The sequence below is a fragment of the Pleurodeles waltl genome, chromosome 2_2 (assembly GCF_031143425.1).
Source record: "Pleurodeles waltl isolate 20211129_DDA chromosome 2_2, aPleWal1.hap1.20221129, whole genome shotgun sequence".
Lineage (NCBI taxonomy): Eukaryota > Metazoa > Chordata > Amphibia > Caudata > Salamandridae > Pleurodeles > Pleurodeles waltl.
Window position 1 is genome coordinate 349,423,399 of NC_090439.1, and position 19,898 is coordinate 349,443,296.

Consider the following 19,898-nt stretch of genomic DNA (forward strand, 5'->3'; position numbering starts at 1 on the left):
TTACCACTTCTGCTGCATAGAGAGCCGGGAAAACCCGAGTGGGTCCCAGCTGTTTGCAGTATATAGGCATTTAACTAAATTTAGAAATAAGAACCCCAGTCTACCTCACTACTTCAATATCCTGGAAACTTCTCCCAATTGTACATGTAAAAATATACGTCCCAGAGGATTGAATGTTCTGTTTCATGATACCTTATTTTTCAGTACAATATATATATATATATATATATATATATATATATATATATATAGTTACATATTATTTCTTACCGCCTTAATATAACTCTACTCTCACCAACACAGGTTAAAGTGGAAACAAAATTACTATTCTCAAGAGAACCTAAACATTCCTCACAATCATACCATACACCCTGCATTCACTTCCTTTCTCTCATTCATACATACAAATGTTAAAAAACATCCCTTTTATGACACTCCAGGTCTTGATATTTTGCTTGAATATCTCTCATTATATTGTCATCAGCATCAACAACATATTTACATTTCTTTCTATTTTATTCAGTTCCGCTGTACACTATATAGTTCAATTCAAGCACATTCTTTGTTTGTTGCATTCAACAACTGTGGCTAACGTATTGTGTTTTTAACGCCTGTTTCAGGGTGAAACACCTTCATCATGAATGCCACATTTTTTCAAAACCCACAAAACAACTTTCCAGAACCTGGGGGAACATTATACAACATCCTACTGAGCCAGACATACAAAACTATATACACTAACTCATAACATAATGCACGCTATCAGGAAAAAACACTAACTCAAGTAACACTTCCCAACAAGAAGACACCTTATTACCCGTGAGGGCCATCACATCAAAAGGCTGCCACCAAAGTGCTAATTTAGTGCCAAATGTACAGTTATTATAGTGACTTGTGTTTTCAATATTCTCTCAAACCATCACCAGAATCTACACCAACTTAGTTTGTTAAATTTCGAACCAGCTTTAATTGCTTCTTCGCTCCATAAATAGTAATGTTTTTGAGCCATTATCCTTAGGACCCATTTAACGATTGATCAGCTTTGAATAATTTCTCGTCATGGAAGGCAAAAACTGTTATATATCAATTATTAACTACTTTCCCACCTGAGTGTGGTGTAAATACTGGCGATGGTGCCATACATTTATACATACATACGTACATACATACAAACATTCTTTTAGTTCAACACATGACTTGTATATAGAATAAAACACTTTGCAAACATCTTGCAACTGTGGCAAATAGACCATGTAAAACATTTTTTTAATTTGGGGTTTATTTTGGCCTGTATGAATCTGAAATCAGTTTTCTCATGCACTGAGCGGATACATTTGATTACATGGAAAATATGCCTGCCTTTACAGATGATAATCCACAGCATTCTCGTATACAGCACCCACGTCATGGCACCGCACCGACGGGTGAAAAAGATGACCATAATTAACAAAAGCAATGCAGCGAGATGTGCCATTTGGAAGTTTCAGATGTCAGTGTCTTATAGTTCTCTGACAACTACAATGCCTTTGAGATTGGATTCAGTAGATAACACCCTCATGGTAATTACTGAAGATGAAAGGGCCTTGGCAGTTGCAGGACAACACAGCCTGGAGGCACGATTTTACGGCTTCCTTCTACCCATTTCCTTCGAGACTCGTTGGGGGGGGTTGGACAATAGGGGAAGGAGGGCATTCTTGAGTTCATATATGTGTTTTTGAAACTTCAAACTTTAGAGCGCCTTTTAGAACTTCAAATAAGTTGGACAACATAAGCAGTTACACATTTTAATAGGCGTTACAAAGTGATTTTTACATAAAATGTATATCTATGAATCATAAATGTGTCATCTGGAACTAACGTCAGATTTCAAAACGCATTTGCAAAGCCAATAGGTCATGCCTTGTCAGTGTTTTTTAGACATGCTGAAAACCCCACCATGACAAAATAAGAAAAAAAAGCCTATGGCATGGATGGACATGTTATTTTGAACAACACGTACCATGCATGCATTCTCGTAAAAAATGACACAGATGTTTTTCTCTTCTTTTTATTTTCTGAGTTGGACTAGCACATAAAAAGAAAACATGCATTGGCAAAGCTAACAGGTATTGCCTATGTGAAATCTACTGGCTTTGCCAATGTGTTTTTTTTGCATGTTGCACAGCAGTGTGAGGCTGTTGTGGACCCTATCTGAAAGTAAAAATAAAAGCACTATGACGCTGTCAATGCTGGCTACATCATAATGTTATTTTTTTCTTTACTTTCAACCATGTTGCACACCATAACTAAAAACATTGACAAGGCCACATAGTCCTCATGTATGCAAGCAATATCAGGCTTTGTCAATTTTGTTTTAGGTTGTGTGGCAGAATGGGAGATAATTCTATGGTGAAATAAAAGGCACTAGGTACCACTGTTGAATAGTAAGGGCAGTAAGGGCTGGCTCACTGACATTTGACTATGGTGATATAAATGGAACCAGGCAAAAAGGGTCTGGCAGATCACTAATACAGAGCCAGAGTGTTGAAGTCTCCCTTGGGTAGTTTAAATGGTACCAGACATAAGAATGGCAGTAAATAACTGTGATATAGCCATAGCAAGTGCAGTGATGTCTGCCAAGGGCAATAAAAAAAGACAGCAGATCACTGTTATTCAGCCATGGTCCACATAGTGATGTGTCAGTTAAATATACACCAATAAGCCACACTGCGCTGTAATTCACTATATTTCGCTGGGAGCAGCATTAGCCCTTCGGATGTTTGCAACACACCTCTGTGGCCAGAAGCCCTTCTGTCTGGCTAGTCTCCCACTGATTGGGAAGAGACATGAGCAGGTACTATTCTGGGGTTGAATATTGCAATAATAAATATAAAAATTGCAGCTGTGTTTTGTGCACATGTTCTGCTTAGGTTAGAAATAGAGGTCTGGGGGATCTGTAGCCTCTGCACAGTTCACCAAGTAAGCTGAATGTCAAAAGCTAGAATCTCAGCAAAGTTAACATGGTTCTTTATCCATCCAAAGTCGATGGTCTAGTTTATGGTGCGCTCTATGAAAATGGTAAGCACCATATTGTGGCATGACAACACCTCTTGTTTGCTCCTTTGAGGTATTTCCCATCTTTTTCACACCTTAAAAATGCTATTTCCTTGCTGGAAGAGGTTTGAAAGCAAATGCAAATTAGCCTCCACGACAGACGGGGAAAAGGTAACTTTCCAAAAGTTACATTTCCTTAATATTTATTAAAATCCTGGCTCCACCATGGAATTGGATTTTGTAATGCTTATATACACATATTTTTCTGGCTTGTCCCATTCCTGAGGTTCAGGATTAGGAATTTTATCTGTACTCTTGTTTTCTGCATAGGACAGATAGGCCTGCCACAGTGAAAAATATATTTTTGGGGCAACTCACTGTAAAGCAGACAACTTCAAACTGTAGGTCATGCCCCCTGGTGGTCCAAGTCTCCATCCCCAGGTAGCACTAATGTGTCTGCATCTACTTGTAAATTAAGATGGTCTGGAAGTGCAATTTTGCTTATCAGGTGTGTTTCCAGACTGTCTTCATTTACATACTGCAGACAATACAGCCCACTTCCGAAGGCAGTAGCTATGAACAGTGAAGCTGGAGCAGCGGAACTTGGATCCAGAGGTCTTCTGAGGGGCCAACTGTATGATAATGACTGTGTTTCTTTAAAAAAAGGGTATGGGGGTTCTATATGTCTGATAGCATTACGTAGCTCATGGGAGCTAATTTGTTTTAGGAAAGAAAGATGTGGCCTAACAGAGAAAGCAACTAACTTTTGAACTGGGCAACCAGGTTCAAGTCCCAGTGTTGGCTCAATTCTTTGGGTAAATCACTTAATCGCCTCATGGCTAAGTAAAGGGAATCTGACCTTGTGTAACATAAATGTTGCACATGTAAAGCACTCCAATGCCCTTGGACGGACCAGCATAAACATCCAAAAAAAAAGGGTGGTGCAGCGAACCTGTTTCAAGATTGTTGTAATGATCAGGCATTATGGGAAAGGAGTGAAAGAGGCAGAGGAGATAGCCTGCTATTCTGGGCAGCAGCTATTGTTATTGCAGTGGTTGCAGTTGCACTGGGGTCCAGGAATGCAAGGTGATCCCAATACTCCAATCAATAGGAGCAGAATGTTCTAGTCAATTTCTGTTTTTGTTTAATGAATTTGCTCTTTTATAAGTCTCAGACTAACTGTGGATTATAAGGTATAGAAAAGGTCTCCCTGAAAAGAGCTCATAAACCTGTATCATGCGCTCAGCCCTGCCACTCCTCTCTCTTACTCCTTGCCTTAAAAATTTGGAGGGGGGCCTGACTTCAAAATATTCTGCTTTGGGAGACGCAGAGCAAATACGTTTGAAGACTTCAGCTGTAAGGCCAGTTTAACATAAAATTTCTACATGCCATTCTTTACTTTTAAATACCTTGCCTTTCAGACTACAAGGCCTACAAAGAGGTGACATTATCTGAAAATAAGGTTTAGACCTGTCAAAAGGATTTATTTTGCGAGGGTCAATTGCAGTTTTTGCACTGCTATATTCAGGCTACAATGGTAGGCCCAAAAGCCATGTTCAACATGATCAATGTAATGATATTGCACAAAAGGTACTGCAGTCCCCTCGTGGCACTAAACACACAGGCCCTGGGTACACTTTGTATCATATATTAATAACTTATAAGTAAGTTAAGTATGCCAATTAGGGATATGCCAGTTTCATCATGTTGAAAGGAGGAGCGCAAGCACTTTACCACTGGGTAGCAGGGACTCGGAGGGGCATATTTATACTCTGTTTGCACCAAATTAGCGTAATTTTTTTATATTCTAATTCAGTGCAAAACTAACTCCATAATTATACATTGGCGCTAGACCCGTCTAGTGCCAAATTTATGGAGTTAAAGTCATTTTTGGACGTGGAAACCTAGCCTGCCTTAATGAGATGTGCGGTAGGCGTTCCGTGCAATAAATGACTGTATGGCCTTAACGCCATATTTATACTCCTGCGCAAAAATGGTGCACGGGAAAGAGGAAGGGTCAAGAAATGGTGCAAAGCTTGCTTTGCCCCATTTTGTAACGCCTGGGTCAGGGCAGGTGTGAAGGGAATTGTGGGCCTATTCCCATGGTGGAACACTATAGAATAAGCCCACAGGTACCCTCCCAGGCCCCAGGGACCCCCCACCCACACCAGAGAGACAGCGGAGGATGGGGATCCCATCCCAGATAAGTACAGTTAAGTACAGGTGAGTATTTTATTTTTTAAAGTGCCATAGGGAGCCCTAAAATGGGGCCCCATACATGGCACTGGGTGCAATGGCCATGCCCAGGGGACCCTGGTCCCCTGTGCTGGCCACTGGGGTGGTGGGCATGACTCCTGTCTTCTCTAAGACAGGAGTCATGTGCTATGGATGGTTTTGCATCAGAAAATGACTCTAGGCAGGTTAGAGTCATTTTATTTATTTTTTTACTCTTACCTGCCTAATGTCATTTTTTGGTGCAAAACCCACTTCTCCCACACAGCCAACCCCACCGACTAACATCATTTATTTTACACTAGCCTACCCTTTGTACGGGCTTGCACCAGTCCATAAATATTGTGCCCGGCTGGTGCACAGAAATGGTGCAAGCCGGTGCTAAAATTTTTGGTGTAAAACTGCGTAAGTGCAGTTTTGCACCAAAAAGTATAAATCAGGGCCAGAGTTCTTTAGCCAGTAAAAATGGTTAAGTCAAAAATCTGGGGGTACATCATGCAAAAGATGGTTATTTCCTGCGAAGGGGTAGATCACTGGAAAGAACATGCACTCTTGCCTGGTGCGTTTAACCATAAATAACATAGTAGTGCTTGAAAAGCAAGCAGCAGAAGCATACAGGCCAGCCAGTCAAGAGAGATGGCAAAGAGGTTATGCTCCATGGCAGGGACTAACACAAGATTGATAAGCTGGGACACAAATAAAAAACATGAAAATGAGAGTGACCGGAAAGCAACCAATGGTACTCAATGTGTGAACGTCAAGCCCCAGTAGGTTCTTGGTAAGTCCACAATATGTCTTTCATCTCAACCTACCTAAGAGGGCTGTTTGAATTGCCCATAACTTAATGAAACAGAGAAAGTAAAAATCATAGTATGCTGTATATTCTTCTCTGAAAGGTTTTGATTTGTAATAAATTAAATATTTGTGCAGAATCTAATTGTATTTACTTTTTCATGTGATAAAGCAACTTTATAAGTTTTGACTTGCAAATCAGTGGTGCCTCTAACAACATGGCTTACTATTCGAAATTTTCACTTCTAAATGTGCTACACATCACGCTACGTGTCAATTTTTTGAAAGTTATACTAGTGTAATACTTATTTACTATGATATTTAGACCCAATCACTACAATAAAAACAAGTGCAATCAGTATTTGTGTCGTATTACAGCAATTATACAAATTAGGAGCTGAGGGAAAATTGTGCTTTCTACTCTTTTTGTGCTCACATATTTGTTGTTAGATCTTAAAACACTGGAATAACAACAACACATGAAAAATGGGCACAAGAACAATTTTTAAAATGCTACTTCTCATATTTACAAACCAATGTGGAAATCAGGAATAAAATCAACCCAGAGACCCCAGAAAAAACATGATTTGGCACCTTGTTTTAAAACAACCCCCACATTTACTAATGCTTCACACAACGCATGGCAGTAGACAAAGTTGCTGCGGTGCGGTGCGTGAAAGGGTGAGAGAAAAAATGCTCCATATTTACAAAGATATGGGTAATTTCTGCTCTTTCCTTGCACTGGAGCCCTGTGTGCTGCCCAGTGCGAATGCAGGCATCCTTGCACCATAGAGCAAGGGTGTCTGCGTTATGGGCAGCAGTGTTTTTGTGCAGGTAGGGACACCTGCTGAACAAAAACAATCCTTAGAGCAGTGGTATCCAAACTTTTTAATGCCGCGTCCCCCCTGTTAAAAAATAAAAATCATTGCCCCACCTCAGAATTTTTCACAATTATTTTATAAAGAAGGCAATGTTTAAATATGTGTAGACCTAGTTAAACATTGCAGTTAAGTACTCTTACCCTTTACAAAATGCAATAACATGCTTCTGTTTAAAACAAAGCTCTTTTATCTGTATAATGCTTCTTTTGGCCAGTGTCTGTCCCCCCCCTCCCCCGGGATCACTTGAGGCCCCCATAGGGTGGCCCACCTCCCAGTTTGAAGACCTCTGCCTTAGAGGCAATGTCCCCTTTCTATGTGTGTTGCAGAATGCAGTACACGTTAAAAGAGGAAATAACGAGGGGAAATAAAGATATTCCTCCTCAGTATGACTCACGGGGAAGGCATACCATTTTGATGTACTCCCAGGACTACTAGCTTTATTAAATCTAGGAATGCACCAAAATGCGTGGGTGGATACATGGGAATGCCCATTCTCCACACATGAAACGTCATAAGAGCAACAGAAAGGCTTCATAAATCTGGGCCTGGATGTTAAAGGCCCCTTTAATTTGTACATCTGAAAGGTAATATTCTGTTATAGACAGGGTGTGAATTGGTTGATCAAATAACAAATCACGGGAAGCAAAACAATGTATATAATTAATTTCAGAGAAGAAAACTTGCGCTTTTTTTGTCCATTATGAAATCCCAAATTGACCTTCCTATTCAGTGGTGCAATGAGCCCTGCCCTAACAGACAATGCCTATCCAAACTCTTGGAATCAAAATAAATAAGGAATGTGCTATGTGTGTGAACAGCTACTTTATTAAATGACCACCTCCGGTTCCAACCAGAACCATTTACTCAATTAGTATTGCCAACACAACATGTTTTAGTCATATATTTCGTCTGTGCTTTTTTCCCAGGCTCTACTAAATGAAACCTTTGGTATTGCAATGACATCAATTTGCCTAATCGAATCAAGTCTCAGCCTAACGGAAGAGAAACAAAGAAGGTTTTCAGGGAAAAGAAAGAAGTAGATTTCAGGTCTTTTTTTCAACAAGTTGCTTTTGTAATTGTATCCAAGAGTTTGCATGTGAGGTATTCTATAGACGAGACCCTGCAACAGAAAATGTTCCATTACCCATGGTACCCAAACCTCTAAATTTGAGATTCTAGTCATCAGACCAGAATTATATTGTGACCTAATAAAGTGGGCACCTAGGCCAGATGAAAACGTTTGCCAAGAAAGCACTGTTTACCCATATTAGTCCATCAACTGAAAACATAAAAACTAACACGCTTCCTCAATACCATGAGGCAGAGAGAAAGGCAATCACTACAAGCAGAACAGTACAATGCAGAAATATGCTCATGTTGCCACCTCCTAAATGCCCTAAACCAGAGGCATCTACTTCCTAATGCCTTATCAGACATCTTCTACCTAACTGCACCAGTTACTGGCTGTAGCTGCTCAATCTCTTCTGAAAATGGGATTGGAAAAATAAATAAGTTAGTACGCTAGTTGAACGCTGTAAGAAAATGGATGTACTATTTGGCACGTTGGGGCATTACCTTGCAATACACTCACTTTTGTCTCCTTGGGTCCAGTCAACCTTCAGCTCAACCCTTTGGTAGTTATGGCACAGAGCAGCACGGCTTAGCAAAGGAAGAATTGTAAAGCACTTAATGGAACTGTGTGTAAAGCATTTAACAATACCGAACAATGGAATAAGATAAAGTCACGAAACAATAAAGAGACACAACAGCAATTTATAAAATTAGAGCCTATTTTTATGTCTTTTTAGAGTCCTTGCAGAAGAAAATCTGTAGCATGGTTCCAGAGATATTCATTTTTAAGCATTTAAAAACTTTAACATCAAGTGCAAATATGCATTGGCAAGTCAAAACTTTTCAAACTTTTGAATACTTTGTTAAAGTTTGATACACTGAGTTCAGCAACTCCGACCCAGGATGGGCTACCAAATCCAACAATATAGAGGTCGAGGAATCTTTGAAGGATACTTTGTGCAGTTACCTGTCCACCAGAGTGTTTTAAAAGTGAGTTCCAAACTTTACAGTACAGCAGCCATTGAGTTCTATGGAGTGATCCTGATGCCGATTGAGGCAGGCTTAAGGATGCTCAATGAATGCTCCAGATGCTGTGCGGTCAATTTAGTTGAAGTCCAATCAGGTCCTTGGTCCACGGGTGAGTGGGGGCAACTCCAGCCAAGGATCTCAGGGTCCCATGAAGTCCTCTATGCAGGGGTCAAAGCACTGCTGATGCAGATCTTTAGTTCTTGCAACACAGCGGTTCCCATGCAAATCTTTGGTGGGGGCTAGTGTCCGTTAGGGTGGATGAATTCAGTCACAACCAATACCCATGGATCCATCAAATTCGGGTGCAACTTCTGTCCGTTGAAGTGCCTGGTAGTGGCAAAAGAGCTTTGGTGGCTACCAGGAATGGGGTTTGGGCTCTCCCAGCTTTAATGTCCCCAATGCCGTTCTGGTGGGGCAGCCAACTGACTCTTGGAGTCTCTACTTTGGATTGGGGCTGAGAATCAACTTTGTCCTGAGTCAGGCATGCAGATCAGGGTCCAAGCTCTGCTAGCTCAAAGTGCAGCAGGTGCACTCACTTTGGCATTGCAGCCTCTGTTTGTCCGCTTCCAAAAGGTGCAGGGTGGTCTTCTTCTCATCCTTCATCGGAATACAATGAATACTGAAGCTTTAGATGCCAGGGGTACCCATTATATCCCAGTAAAGTGCCCCAAGAGGACAGCGCGGTCACTAGCCAATGGGCTTGTAAGTCCCATCCTATCTGGTCGACACACTTCTGGCGATGTGTGGCATATGGCTATCCCAGAGTACATCTTGCATGCCACAACTAACATGGCTGAAGTCTTCCTTGAGTGTGGGGGCTTGGTAAGACAGTCCTGGTGGTGTGGTTTCCATGGGTAGCACACCCATGGAAAACTGGTTCTGAAACCGGTTTCCTTTTCCTTGGCCCAGACCCTAACCTGTCTATGAGAAACAAAAGGCTTCCTGTGTGGAAGTGTTGTCACAGCAGCCTTTCAAAGGCGGTATCACTCTTGGATAATTGCCTTTTGGGTTAACACCCTTTGCAGTCCATCCTTTGGGTGGGGGTCACACCTACAGTGTGGCAACAGCCTTTGTTTTCCAGGCAGGAATAAACTTGGGTTAGACATAAATATTGACTGTACCATTGGGTCGCATTTGTGGAACCCTTTAATTTGATACCTTGCATGACATAGTTAGGTAGCCTTTGTCAGGTGTTAGACGCATTGGAGTGCCACCCGTTACAGCTGCAATTACCTTATAATGTTCCATAACTGTCCTCAGCAAACACCAACACTTAAGGGCTTTGCTGTATAGACATATCAGAAAATACATGTCTGTCTTAACAAAATACAGCTCCTTGCCATGGAGCTTCATAGGACTGCTTTAGAAGAGATTTACATATATAGTTAAGGGAATAGATGACTTTGACATTAGAGGTAATGGCAGTAGTGTGTGCAGTGCATGCACAGCCTCTTCAGTCTAGAATGGCAGCTGAAAGTCATGCACAGAGGCACAACCAGTGCTGCAGCTCTTGTGTGGAAAGACAGCCTTACATGCCCTTGGAAACTGGGGACCTTATAATAGGGACGTATAGGTAAGTCAGCACATGCCAATTAGGAGTACCATATTAAACATACAATTTTGAAAGGGGAAAGAACACTGTCACTGAGGTCTGGACAGCAGACCTCAGTGCACGTTCAAAGCTGAAAATCAGCAGTTAGTAGTCCAGAAATGTGGCAAAAAGTTGGGGGGACCTGCAGAAAGCCTGTTTCTTTACAAATGTGAAGTAACACAATAGGAAGCCAGCACCATAAGGTACAATGATGCTCATTGTAGTGCAGAAAACCCAGGTGCTGTTTCTAGCTTTTCCACTTGACCTCACTGTGAGATATACAGTAATTTTGTTACTATCTCCTTATTCTGCTTCTTATGATGCCTTCAATGATGCATTTCTGAATGCCTTTGACTCTCACTATTCCCCATAATCTAAAGGCCCTCTCCCCTATTCTGCTGTAAATATTTTAGTAGGTTGATATTTGTCACCTCTGTATTCTGACACATGCCCGAGAGCAGGCCTTGTTTAAGCTTGCCTCATGCTTTTTCAATGAGGCCCATTAACTTGTAAAGGTTAAAACATCTATGTGACTCACCGCAGAAATCGTTAGGTCTTCTAGGTGTAGAGTAAGGAAAACTGCAATAAAATGGAACTTAAAAGAGTCCAGTGCTCACAACCTCTAGGAACCTTAGATGTAAACTCCAGTGTCAAACACCCAGAAGAAACTTGGTTTTACTTACAATGAGGAGAAAATCAAAAGAATTTCTGAAAGTTAAAAACTTCCAAGCCCTCCTTAGTGCTGCCATTCACCTGCACCAAGACTCTGTTTATAATGACACTGGCAATGATGCAGTGATAGAGATCAACTCTGTAAATGAAGTCACAGATGATTAAAATTGATATACTACTGTAGTTTCCTGCTGGTGGGAACTATTTAGGGAAATATTGGGAAACGCCAGGAATTGCGAATCAGCAACAACAGGAATACTTGGTGAAATATGTCAAAGCTTCCAGTTCATGTTAGAATCAAATGTAATATTTTGACACTGGTTCTATTTCTCTCTTTGGATAAACTCTAGTGTTGGAAGGAAAGGCTACAACTTTAGAGGTGGGGCAGAATGCTTATGTTAAATAACAAGAGCGAGGGTAAGGGTTTCAGTGCTATAGAAAAACACAATGGCAATGAGGTTGATTTCAAATTCCAGCAGACCATGATTCAAGCAGAACTTCAGGACGTTTCCCATCCAGTAATACTTCACTCGTATTCAAAAAGTATATCCATCCCCAGGTTGAAAAACAATTGCCATGGGACAAAAAAATGATCAACAATGCATGACATAATCAAAATAACAATCAGCATTCCCAGGTTCCAGTGCAATCCCTCCCTATATCACTTCAGTCACATTCAGGTTATGTATTAACATATGCAGAATAATTAAGTATGGCACTTGTAGACTTCTGTATGAAGACCTTGACAGCTATTAGGTAGAGGAACTCTCTAAGGGGCAGATTTAAAAGCCGCTGGCACCTCCTTGTGCCACATTAGTGTCATTTTTTTACACTAATGTGCCCAACAAGGCCAAAAACGCTGTGCGAAATTTACAAAGTGGTGTAATGTAATCATGCGCCAGACATAATGGGGGTTATTCCAACTTTGGAGGAAGTGGTAATCCGTCCCAAAAGTGACGGTAAAGTGACGGATATATCACCAGCCGTATTACGAGTCCATTATATCCTATGGAACTCGTAATACGGCTGGTGGTAAATCCGTCACATTTGGGACGGATTACCACCTCCTCCAAAGTTGCAATAACCCCCAATGTATGCAAAGGGGATGTTCCCTCATTACGAGTCCCGAAAAAATGGCGGAAAGATATTTCTTTGCATCATTTTGTTCAGAAGGCACATCATTGTTTAAAATGGGCCTCAATGGCCTTTGGAGGATTAGCATCATACTTTTTTATGCTAATCCTGCAAAGCTCTGAACTAGAGTAAAAAAAACTTTGATGCTAGTTCCCTAACTACCACCATGGTGTGTCACATCTTAGATATGGCACACACATGGTGGCGTTAGGGGGGCACTAAGGTGGCTTGTTTCAGGCTTTTAGATGCATGTACTGTCAGGAGTTTGTGGATCAATTGAGATTTGCTTATAGCATGACCTTTCCTTTCTGTGAAGAAAGGTTTGTCTACAAGCTTCTATAAAATTACTATAGTAAGTCAAGGGCACCAGTAAGTCTGTTTGATGAAAAGGTGACCCTGCTGCAATTACCTCTTCAACTGTTATGTTTTTACTATCCTTTTGAGTTTTGTGCATCCAGATATCCAACCTTTGAACAATATGGTAGAATAAGAGTCTGTCACAGGAAGTCAAAACACTCCTTCGTCCCCTCACTGGAAAGTCTGATTCTGTCTCATACAGCAGACCACATCAACAACTGGCAACGATATCCAGATAGTAAGAAGTTATTTTTGGCTATGCCATGCCCCTTACTTCCCCAATACCAATGTTTGTTCTTGTTTTTTTGCTTTGAGACCCCATTGCAAGATGGGTAATCCTCTTTGCGCTTTAGAAAATTGAGAATGTGGCAGTCAAATAGAAAACACAAAATACAGTCCATAGATAATATTATTTGACTGATTTGGAATCTAATCTGTTACAGAACATAAAGTCATTTTAAAGCAATGGCAAACAGCAGCGAAGGAACAACTGTAGGGAAGGAGTGACATACTAGCTAACTAGGGCCATATGTACGAAAGCTTTTTCCCATAGACACAGAATGGGTAAAATCCTTTGGTACATCTGGCCCTTAATCTTATAATTCCATGACTAACTTTGGGGCTTGTCAATAATATTAGTAAATTTTACTTAGCTTCCTTATCTGCCAATGCCTTTGGCTCTGACCCAACATTCACGTGACTGCAATAACTGACAATAATCACTGTCTGTGTGGTCAACAATTATATTCTGGATGTGAAGTACTTTAAAATGTGGAAAAGCGGCTTTTTGAAGTGGGTTTATGTTTTTCCCTAGTTCAATGTGCTGGAGCGTAAGGATGTTTCAAACGGGCCTTCACATTCCTAGGCTTGAGAAGGAGCAGCTGCCTTTGCTGCCTTTTCTGAACGTGGGATGTTAGGGTAATCTACTTTGGAAGAATTTGGCTTAATGTCTAGGACCAAGATGCAAACATGGAGTGCAGATTCCTTACCTTAGCATTCTTGTTAGGGAAAACTGGCATTCCAGTGCATTGGCAGTCAAACAATGCTCCACCAGTTGCAACAAGGTGGTCTAAAATTAAAACGGGCTTAAACAGAGAGTGCTGCACTACACGTGTTGTGATGAAATGGTGACGGGACTGTGCATTTGGATGAGCAGGGCAAAATCTTACTGGCAAGTTCGAAAGATGATAAACCCCACTGAGTAACTTGGCAATCAGGACTACGTACACACTGAAAATCAGCTGGGATACCTACTCCTGACTTCTCTTGGCATGACACAGATAAGAAAGGACGCCCCAAAACAATTATCCGATTCTAGGGAAAGAAGCATTTGGGAGGGCAATGAGGAAGATCACGATACATATCCCCACCCACCTTTAAGCTAAAAATGTAATATATTGCAATACCTCACACATGCTGGTAAGTAAATCAGGTCATGAAAAGCGGAAAATGACATGAGATGTCAATGTTATACTTGTGGAATTGTAAACTTTAATACTGCAGTTTTAGAGTTGCACCTGGGAATGGTTGGTTCATGGAGTTATAATTTATGTTACTGGCGCTTTCCAGCTTGTCGAGCATCCAGTCTGATCGAAGTGAATTTAGATAACTGCGCAGGTTTCTATAAGTTTTGGTACTTAAAAAACGTCCAATAAACATATTTTAAAAAATACTTTGGAAAAGTACACTTGCCCGAATGTAGAAAACGTATGTAAGATTTACAGGTATTATTTTGCGTAGAGAACTTTGAATGCGAGGAAGAGGAATCTGAAAGTTGAGTAGGATTTCTTTACACACATTTGACTTGCAGTATTATTGGGTGATAAACGAATGCCTTCTGGCTTCGGTGATTAATACTAATGTTAAGTATTTTACTAATTACAGAAGCGTAAAACGAATTACCTCTTTCCAACTCACATACGGGGAGGATAAGAACCTGAGTGACAGTGAAGAGGTAATGTTTGGAGAGCACAAATGTTATCTAGTGAAGTAAACATGGTTAACAGGTTATTTCAACTCTGTTGCTAGGTTCAGCTAAGAGGGAAGTATTAACCAAGAGACAAAATTCTGCAGGTCTTATTACAAGTTGGACAAATTTAGGTGCAGAGATATTGGGTACTCAGAATTAACAATTTCACACAGTAGTGCTGCATTTAAAGCCCTCCCCCCTTTCTGAGCTAATCTCAGTGGAATAGGGTAAATGTCTTTGTGGACTCTTAACTTTCTGCACAGCATTCCCTTTTTTATGGGGATTAACACTTCCATTTACCACTACTGTGAACAGGTGGAAAATGCAAGCAGTGAAGGGGAGGGCGGTCAGGGAGGTTAGAATTCAAAGTGTTCACAAATAAAAATAAATTATGACATAGTATATGGTCAGTCAGGGAGGTTAAAACTTTGTGTCCACAAATAAAACAATATCAATATCTGACATAGGATGAGGCCTGTTGTGCTATTGGGGTAACATTAAACTACACCAGGCCTGCAATAATTGGGTAGAATAGTACTCCACCTTGGGATTCTGCTCCACCCAACTTGAATTCAGGCCCCATGTCAGATGCCTTTGTGAGAAGGACTCCAGAAGGAAAGTGCTCTCCCCTTTGTTAGCACTACCAGAGCTTTGAATGCAATGCCCATTCTGCTTGTAGAAGTATTACTCTACGTGTCTCAAAGCCCTTGTGAACAAGGTCCATTGTCAACTTTGAAACAACTCAGTAGCTTATAATTACCACTGTTTTATCATTTCCTTTCATCATATTTTGGTAGACAGCAAAATCATCCCTGGGAACAAAGAAGTTATTACGGTGGTCTTAGATTTTGCTGCCTTAAACCACACCCACGAGAACTAAGCACTTTCAGAAAGAAAGTAAAAAGCTTCTTTCATTCACTAAAGAAGTGTTATACTGTATGAGGATTTTTGTACTGCTCAACCCTAAGGGTGGATTGTCCTGTCCCTTGGATCATTATCTTCTTCGTTGTTCTACTTTGTGCCTAACAATCTCATACTTTAGCCCGAAGCGGCCAGTCCAGTTGAAATGTCACTTTCCTCAATCTTATTTTACATATTGTGCACAATGCCATAATATATGGCAAATTTACTTAGATAAGAAAAATAATATAATATTGGCACTTTCTAGACAAGCAACCCATAACAAGTATTTTGTATTCACCTGTTTCAAGTCCAGTGTGATAGTGACCCCATGGTACTCCCTTCCGTTCTGAATGCTCGGACTTTGCCACCAGTTGTTTGTCCCGTCAATGGCATTTGTGATGGGATGCTTCTCTGTAAAAGAAAACCCCATCCCAAGAATACAGTCATCTGAGAAGTTGATTGAATAGTGTGTATCAGGCCAATCACTTTATACAGATCAGCTATTTGAAGAATAAAAGTTGTAAGGTGCAGTTTCAGGCTTGGAGTCCCCACATGGACATCTTAGCATGAATACAGTACTACAGCCCTATAATATGTCCTAAATAAAAGCACCAATAGCGGTTGTAGGACATGTTCACTTACAAAAAATGTGATTCTCCTATTTCATGGGCACTAAAACAAATCCCTTAGCTTGTAAGCAAAACAACTGTCTCCATATGGCTCGTAGAAGATGAATACATCATCAGAAAATTGCACCCCTGTCCCCAACTAAGAACAGAATTTTTACTTATGCTGTTAACGTTTGCCAAGTTACGAACAACCAGGGTTTACTTATTGTGCGATTCACTGAAATGTAGCTTCAAATTTGTGTTTGACCAAGCTATAGCCAAAATGTAGACTTTCGGCTAGAGGTACATACATTTTTCTTTATGAATTTGAAACCAAATAGTTAAAGCTGGTATTCATCAAATACAGATTCAGAAATCAGACGAACTTTAGTCTTTAAATGTACATGCTGCGAGTTTAAATAAAAATGAAACGGCTGACTGTTAATAATTTGTTTTCCAGCTTTTATTCTCTAATTGACCTATAAAAGATAAATGGATATATGGGATATGTACTTTTACAGCTTCGAAGATGTACACACCTTATTCTGGTATATATATATATATATATATATATATATATGTATATATATATATACACACACACATTGCTCCTGATCTTGTGTTCTTGTGAGGGGGTTGGCACAGTTAATTGATGGAGCTGTAGATGTAATTTTAAAATAAAAACTGGGAAAACCGTGAACTCAGGTATGTTGTTTAGGTACATTTCTTGCAAGTTCCTCATGACGAGATTCGACCACAAAAGGCTGTGCTTAATTAGTGCTTGTTGTTTCCGGTGCTGAGCACCAGGACTTATTTTGGAGGGCCGGCACTTATTTACTGCCTCAAGCATTTACTGCGAGCAAAAGACCCAAATGGGAAAGATGGAGGAAGAGAAAAACGAAAAAGAGTCAAAAAGGGAGAAAGCGGAAAGCTTCCAGAGTGAGATAGAGGGACAGGGAATGGTTGTAAATGGATTGAAGAGGCCCGAGATGGCTTCAGGATTACGCTGCCTCAGTATTCTGTGTTCTCACATTTAATTGTAGCAGCGGCGTGTTTAAGAGGAGGGCTTTTGGCACCGGCATGTTTTTATTTACAAATTAATCATTGACGAAGGGTTATTGTTCACAATTGTGTATGAAACGCATTGTGAGGAACTTGGCAATAAAAGTACCTACACAGCAAACCTGAGTGAGCGTTTTTCTCAGTTTGGATATGTGTGTGTATTTAAATATAGATAGATAGATAGATAGATAGATAGATAGATAGATAGATAGATAGATAGATAGATAGATAGATAGATAGATAGATAACACGAAAAGCAGACAAGTTATACTGAAAGAGACATTGAAATAATGTAGCACATTTGCCTGAACCCCAGTCTTACCTTTGGGATTGGCACTGTTCTGGTCACAAACACGGCACTGGGCATTGCGTATGGGCCGGCCTGGCACATGCTCCACAAGTTTGCAGAACATCTCTGGTCCATTTTCACCACAAGTGGCGTTGGCTGTGATGTGTGCATTGCTGGCAAGATTTAAAATGGCAGGAAACAGACCTACAAAAAAGGCATGCATTTAGATATAGTCCATTATAAGAAGGATTTGGTCTTCTGCAAATTACTTAAATAATTAAATCAAACTCAGGAAAGCACAAAAAAGAAAGGGCATTGTGCAGATAGAGGAAATATACACTGATTCTTGTGCTTAGTGCGTCATTCAGAATGATTTATCTAATTAAGGAAGAAGGGGTAGTGCAAGATGTGCTGCACTATCCATCATTCACCTGTAGGTTCACAGTTTGAATCTCAGTTGTGCAGGTCGCTGTTTCATATAAATAGGTGAAATAACTAATGCTTCCTCAGGAAGATTCAAGGTTGGTGCTCTGAGTTTTTGTAAATTAGCACGTGACTCTTGTCAATGAACAGCCAATTTCCTAGCTCTAGAAAATTGTTTGTGTGTTCCACATAAGAGATGCAAATTAAGTCTTGGCAGGTGAAGGAAGGTTCTTTTTTATTCACACAATGTTGTCTCTTCCATTTACATAGATGGAAGGCCATGTGTGTGTGATTCTCTGGTGAGGTCACTTCTCATTGGCACCATGAATTTCACTTCAGCGCCTACACAAAGTACCACAGATTCTTCCTCTAAGATACATAATTCACATCGGAGAAGTGAGGCTCAATGGTTAGAGCGGCAGACCGTGATGCAGAAATCTGGCCCGGGACCAGGGTTCAATTCCCGCCTCGGCGGGTCTTGGGCTCAATTTCCTCAGACCTGATAATTCTCGCATTGGTGCCTAATCTAATTCATGGGTCCCACTCTATAACTCTGGGCAATAGCTTGCTTAATCTCCACAACGGCCCCAACAGCGCTGGGATGCCTGGCTTCACCTTGGAGGTTACCCAGGAGTGGGCACCTCACAGGGAAAAGCCAGGAGGGGTTCCACAGTGGTATGCGTACAGCGCCTTGACACCCTAACGGGTGAGTAGTGTGCTATACAAGTACGAAGTTTACATCATAAAAAATAAGAATTGGCAAAGCCGGTGGGTCTCGCATTTGGGACCTATTGGGTTTGCCATGGTTTTAGTATTGTGCCACAGTAGCCCCAATGATTAAAAAAATATTTTCATGCCGCTGAACACGTCATTTTGTACACAATGTATGCGGGTGGGGGAGGCAACAAGGGGGCAGAACAACACAGAGACATGGGTGGGGTTGGAAGCAAAACAGGTACAGAGATGGGGAAAAGCAACGTGGAAACATGAAGCTGGTGGGAAGAAAGAACACACGAGGTGAGGTGTGGGTCAGAAGCACACTGGTAAGAAAGAGGAACACAAAGCACAGCAGGGGTGGAAGAGAAGCACGCAAGAGAGATGAAAGAAAAATACATGCACTCTCATAGAGTTCAAGGAAAAAGTAGTGCCTGAAAAAGCCAGTAGTCAAGGGACCTAGTAATGCATCTATGCTCTAGTGAAGGGACAAACACAACAAGAGAAGGAAAGCACACACACACCGCTAATCAGTACCAAACAAGCAGAATAGGGTGACAATGAAACCAACCAATGTTAAGACATGGGCGAACTCTAAGTCCATTATAAGATAACTATATGTCTCGCAACACACATTGCATGCAAGCTCTTTGGAGAGACCAAAAAGTAAAAAAGTAGTTCCTTGATGTGGACATGCGGAAGGATACAAACCACCACCCAATGAAAAGAATGGCAAAGAAACTATTCTCCAGGGGAGGGAAAAACGAAATGAGGTAGGGAAGCTATCAAAACAGATGCAAGCAAATAAAAGAAAGCTAACTAATAGTAAGCAATTGCTATTCTTAAGCCTACTGTAAGGATCTAGTACTGTCCACTACAGGCCTTTGACAGCAGACATCTAAAAGCTCTATGTATTTGAGGCCTAAACGTCTGTGGTATTTAAGGTGGGGGTGTTCCGAGTATGCACGTTACTCTCGGTCTGTTACCCTTGCACAGTGGTTAGAGTTATGTTTCCTCTGCACAACGGTTATAGTTACTTTTACTCTGGGGGTTTGGGGGAGGGTTAATGTAGGGATAATTCCCCTGCTGTTTCACAAGAATTCCTCTTTTCTAGGAAAAAATGACAACCATCGTCCTT

The 19,898-nt window shown here is 40.8% G+C and overlaps 1 protein-coding gene across 1 annotated transcript in view; it reads right to left on the reverse strand.

The window, feature by feature from the left end:
- The window catches only part of LAMA1 (laminin subunit alpha 1), a 979,910-nt gene that overhangs the window by 855,719 nt on the left and 104,293 nt on the right, over positions 1–19,898 (reverse strand). The window contains exons 2-3 of the mRNA XM_069219856.1: positions 17,657–17,827; positions 15,963–16,075 (exon numbers count right to left, since the gene is read on the reverse strand). Of these exons, the coding sequence (XP_069075957.1) occupies positions 15,963–16,075; positions 17,657–17,827 (284 nt within the window). The remainder of the gene's footprint in view (positions 1–15,962; positions 16,076–17,656; positions 17,828–19,898) is intronic.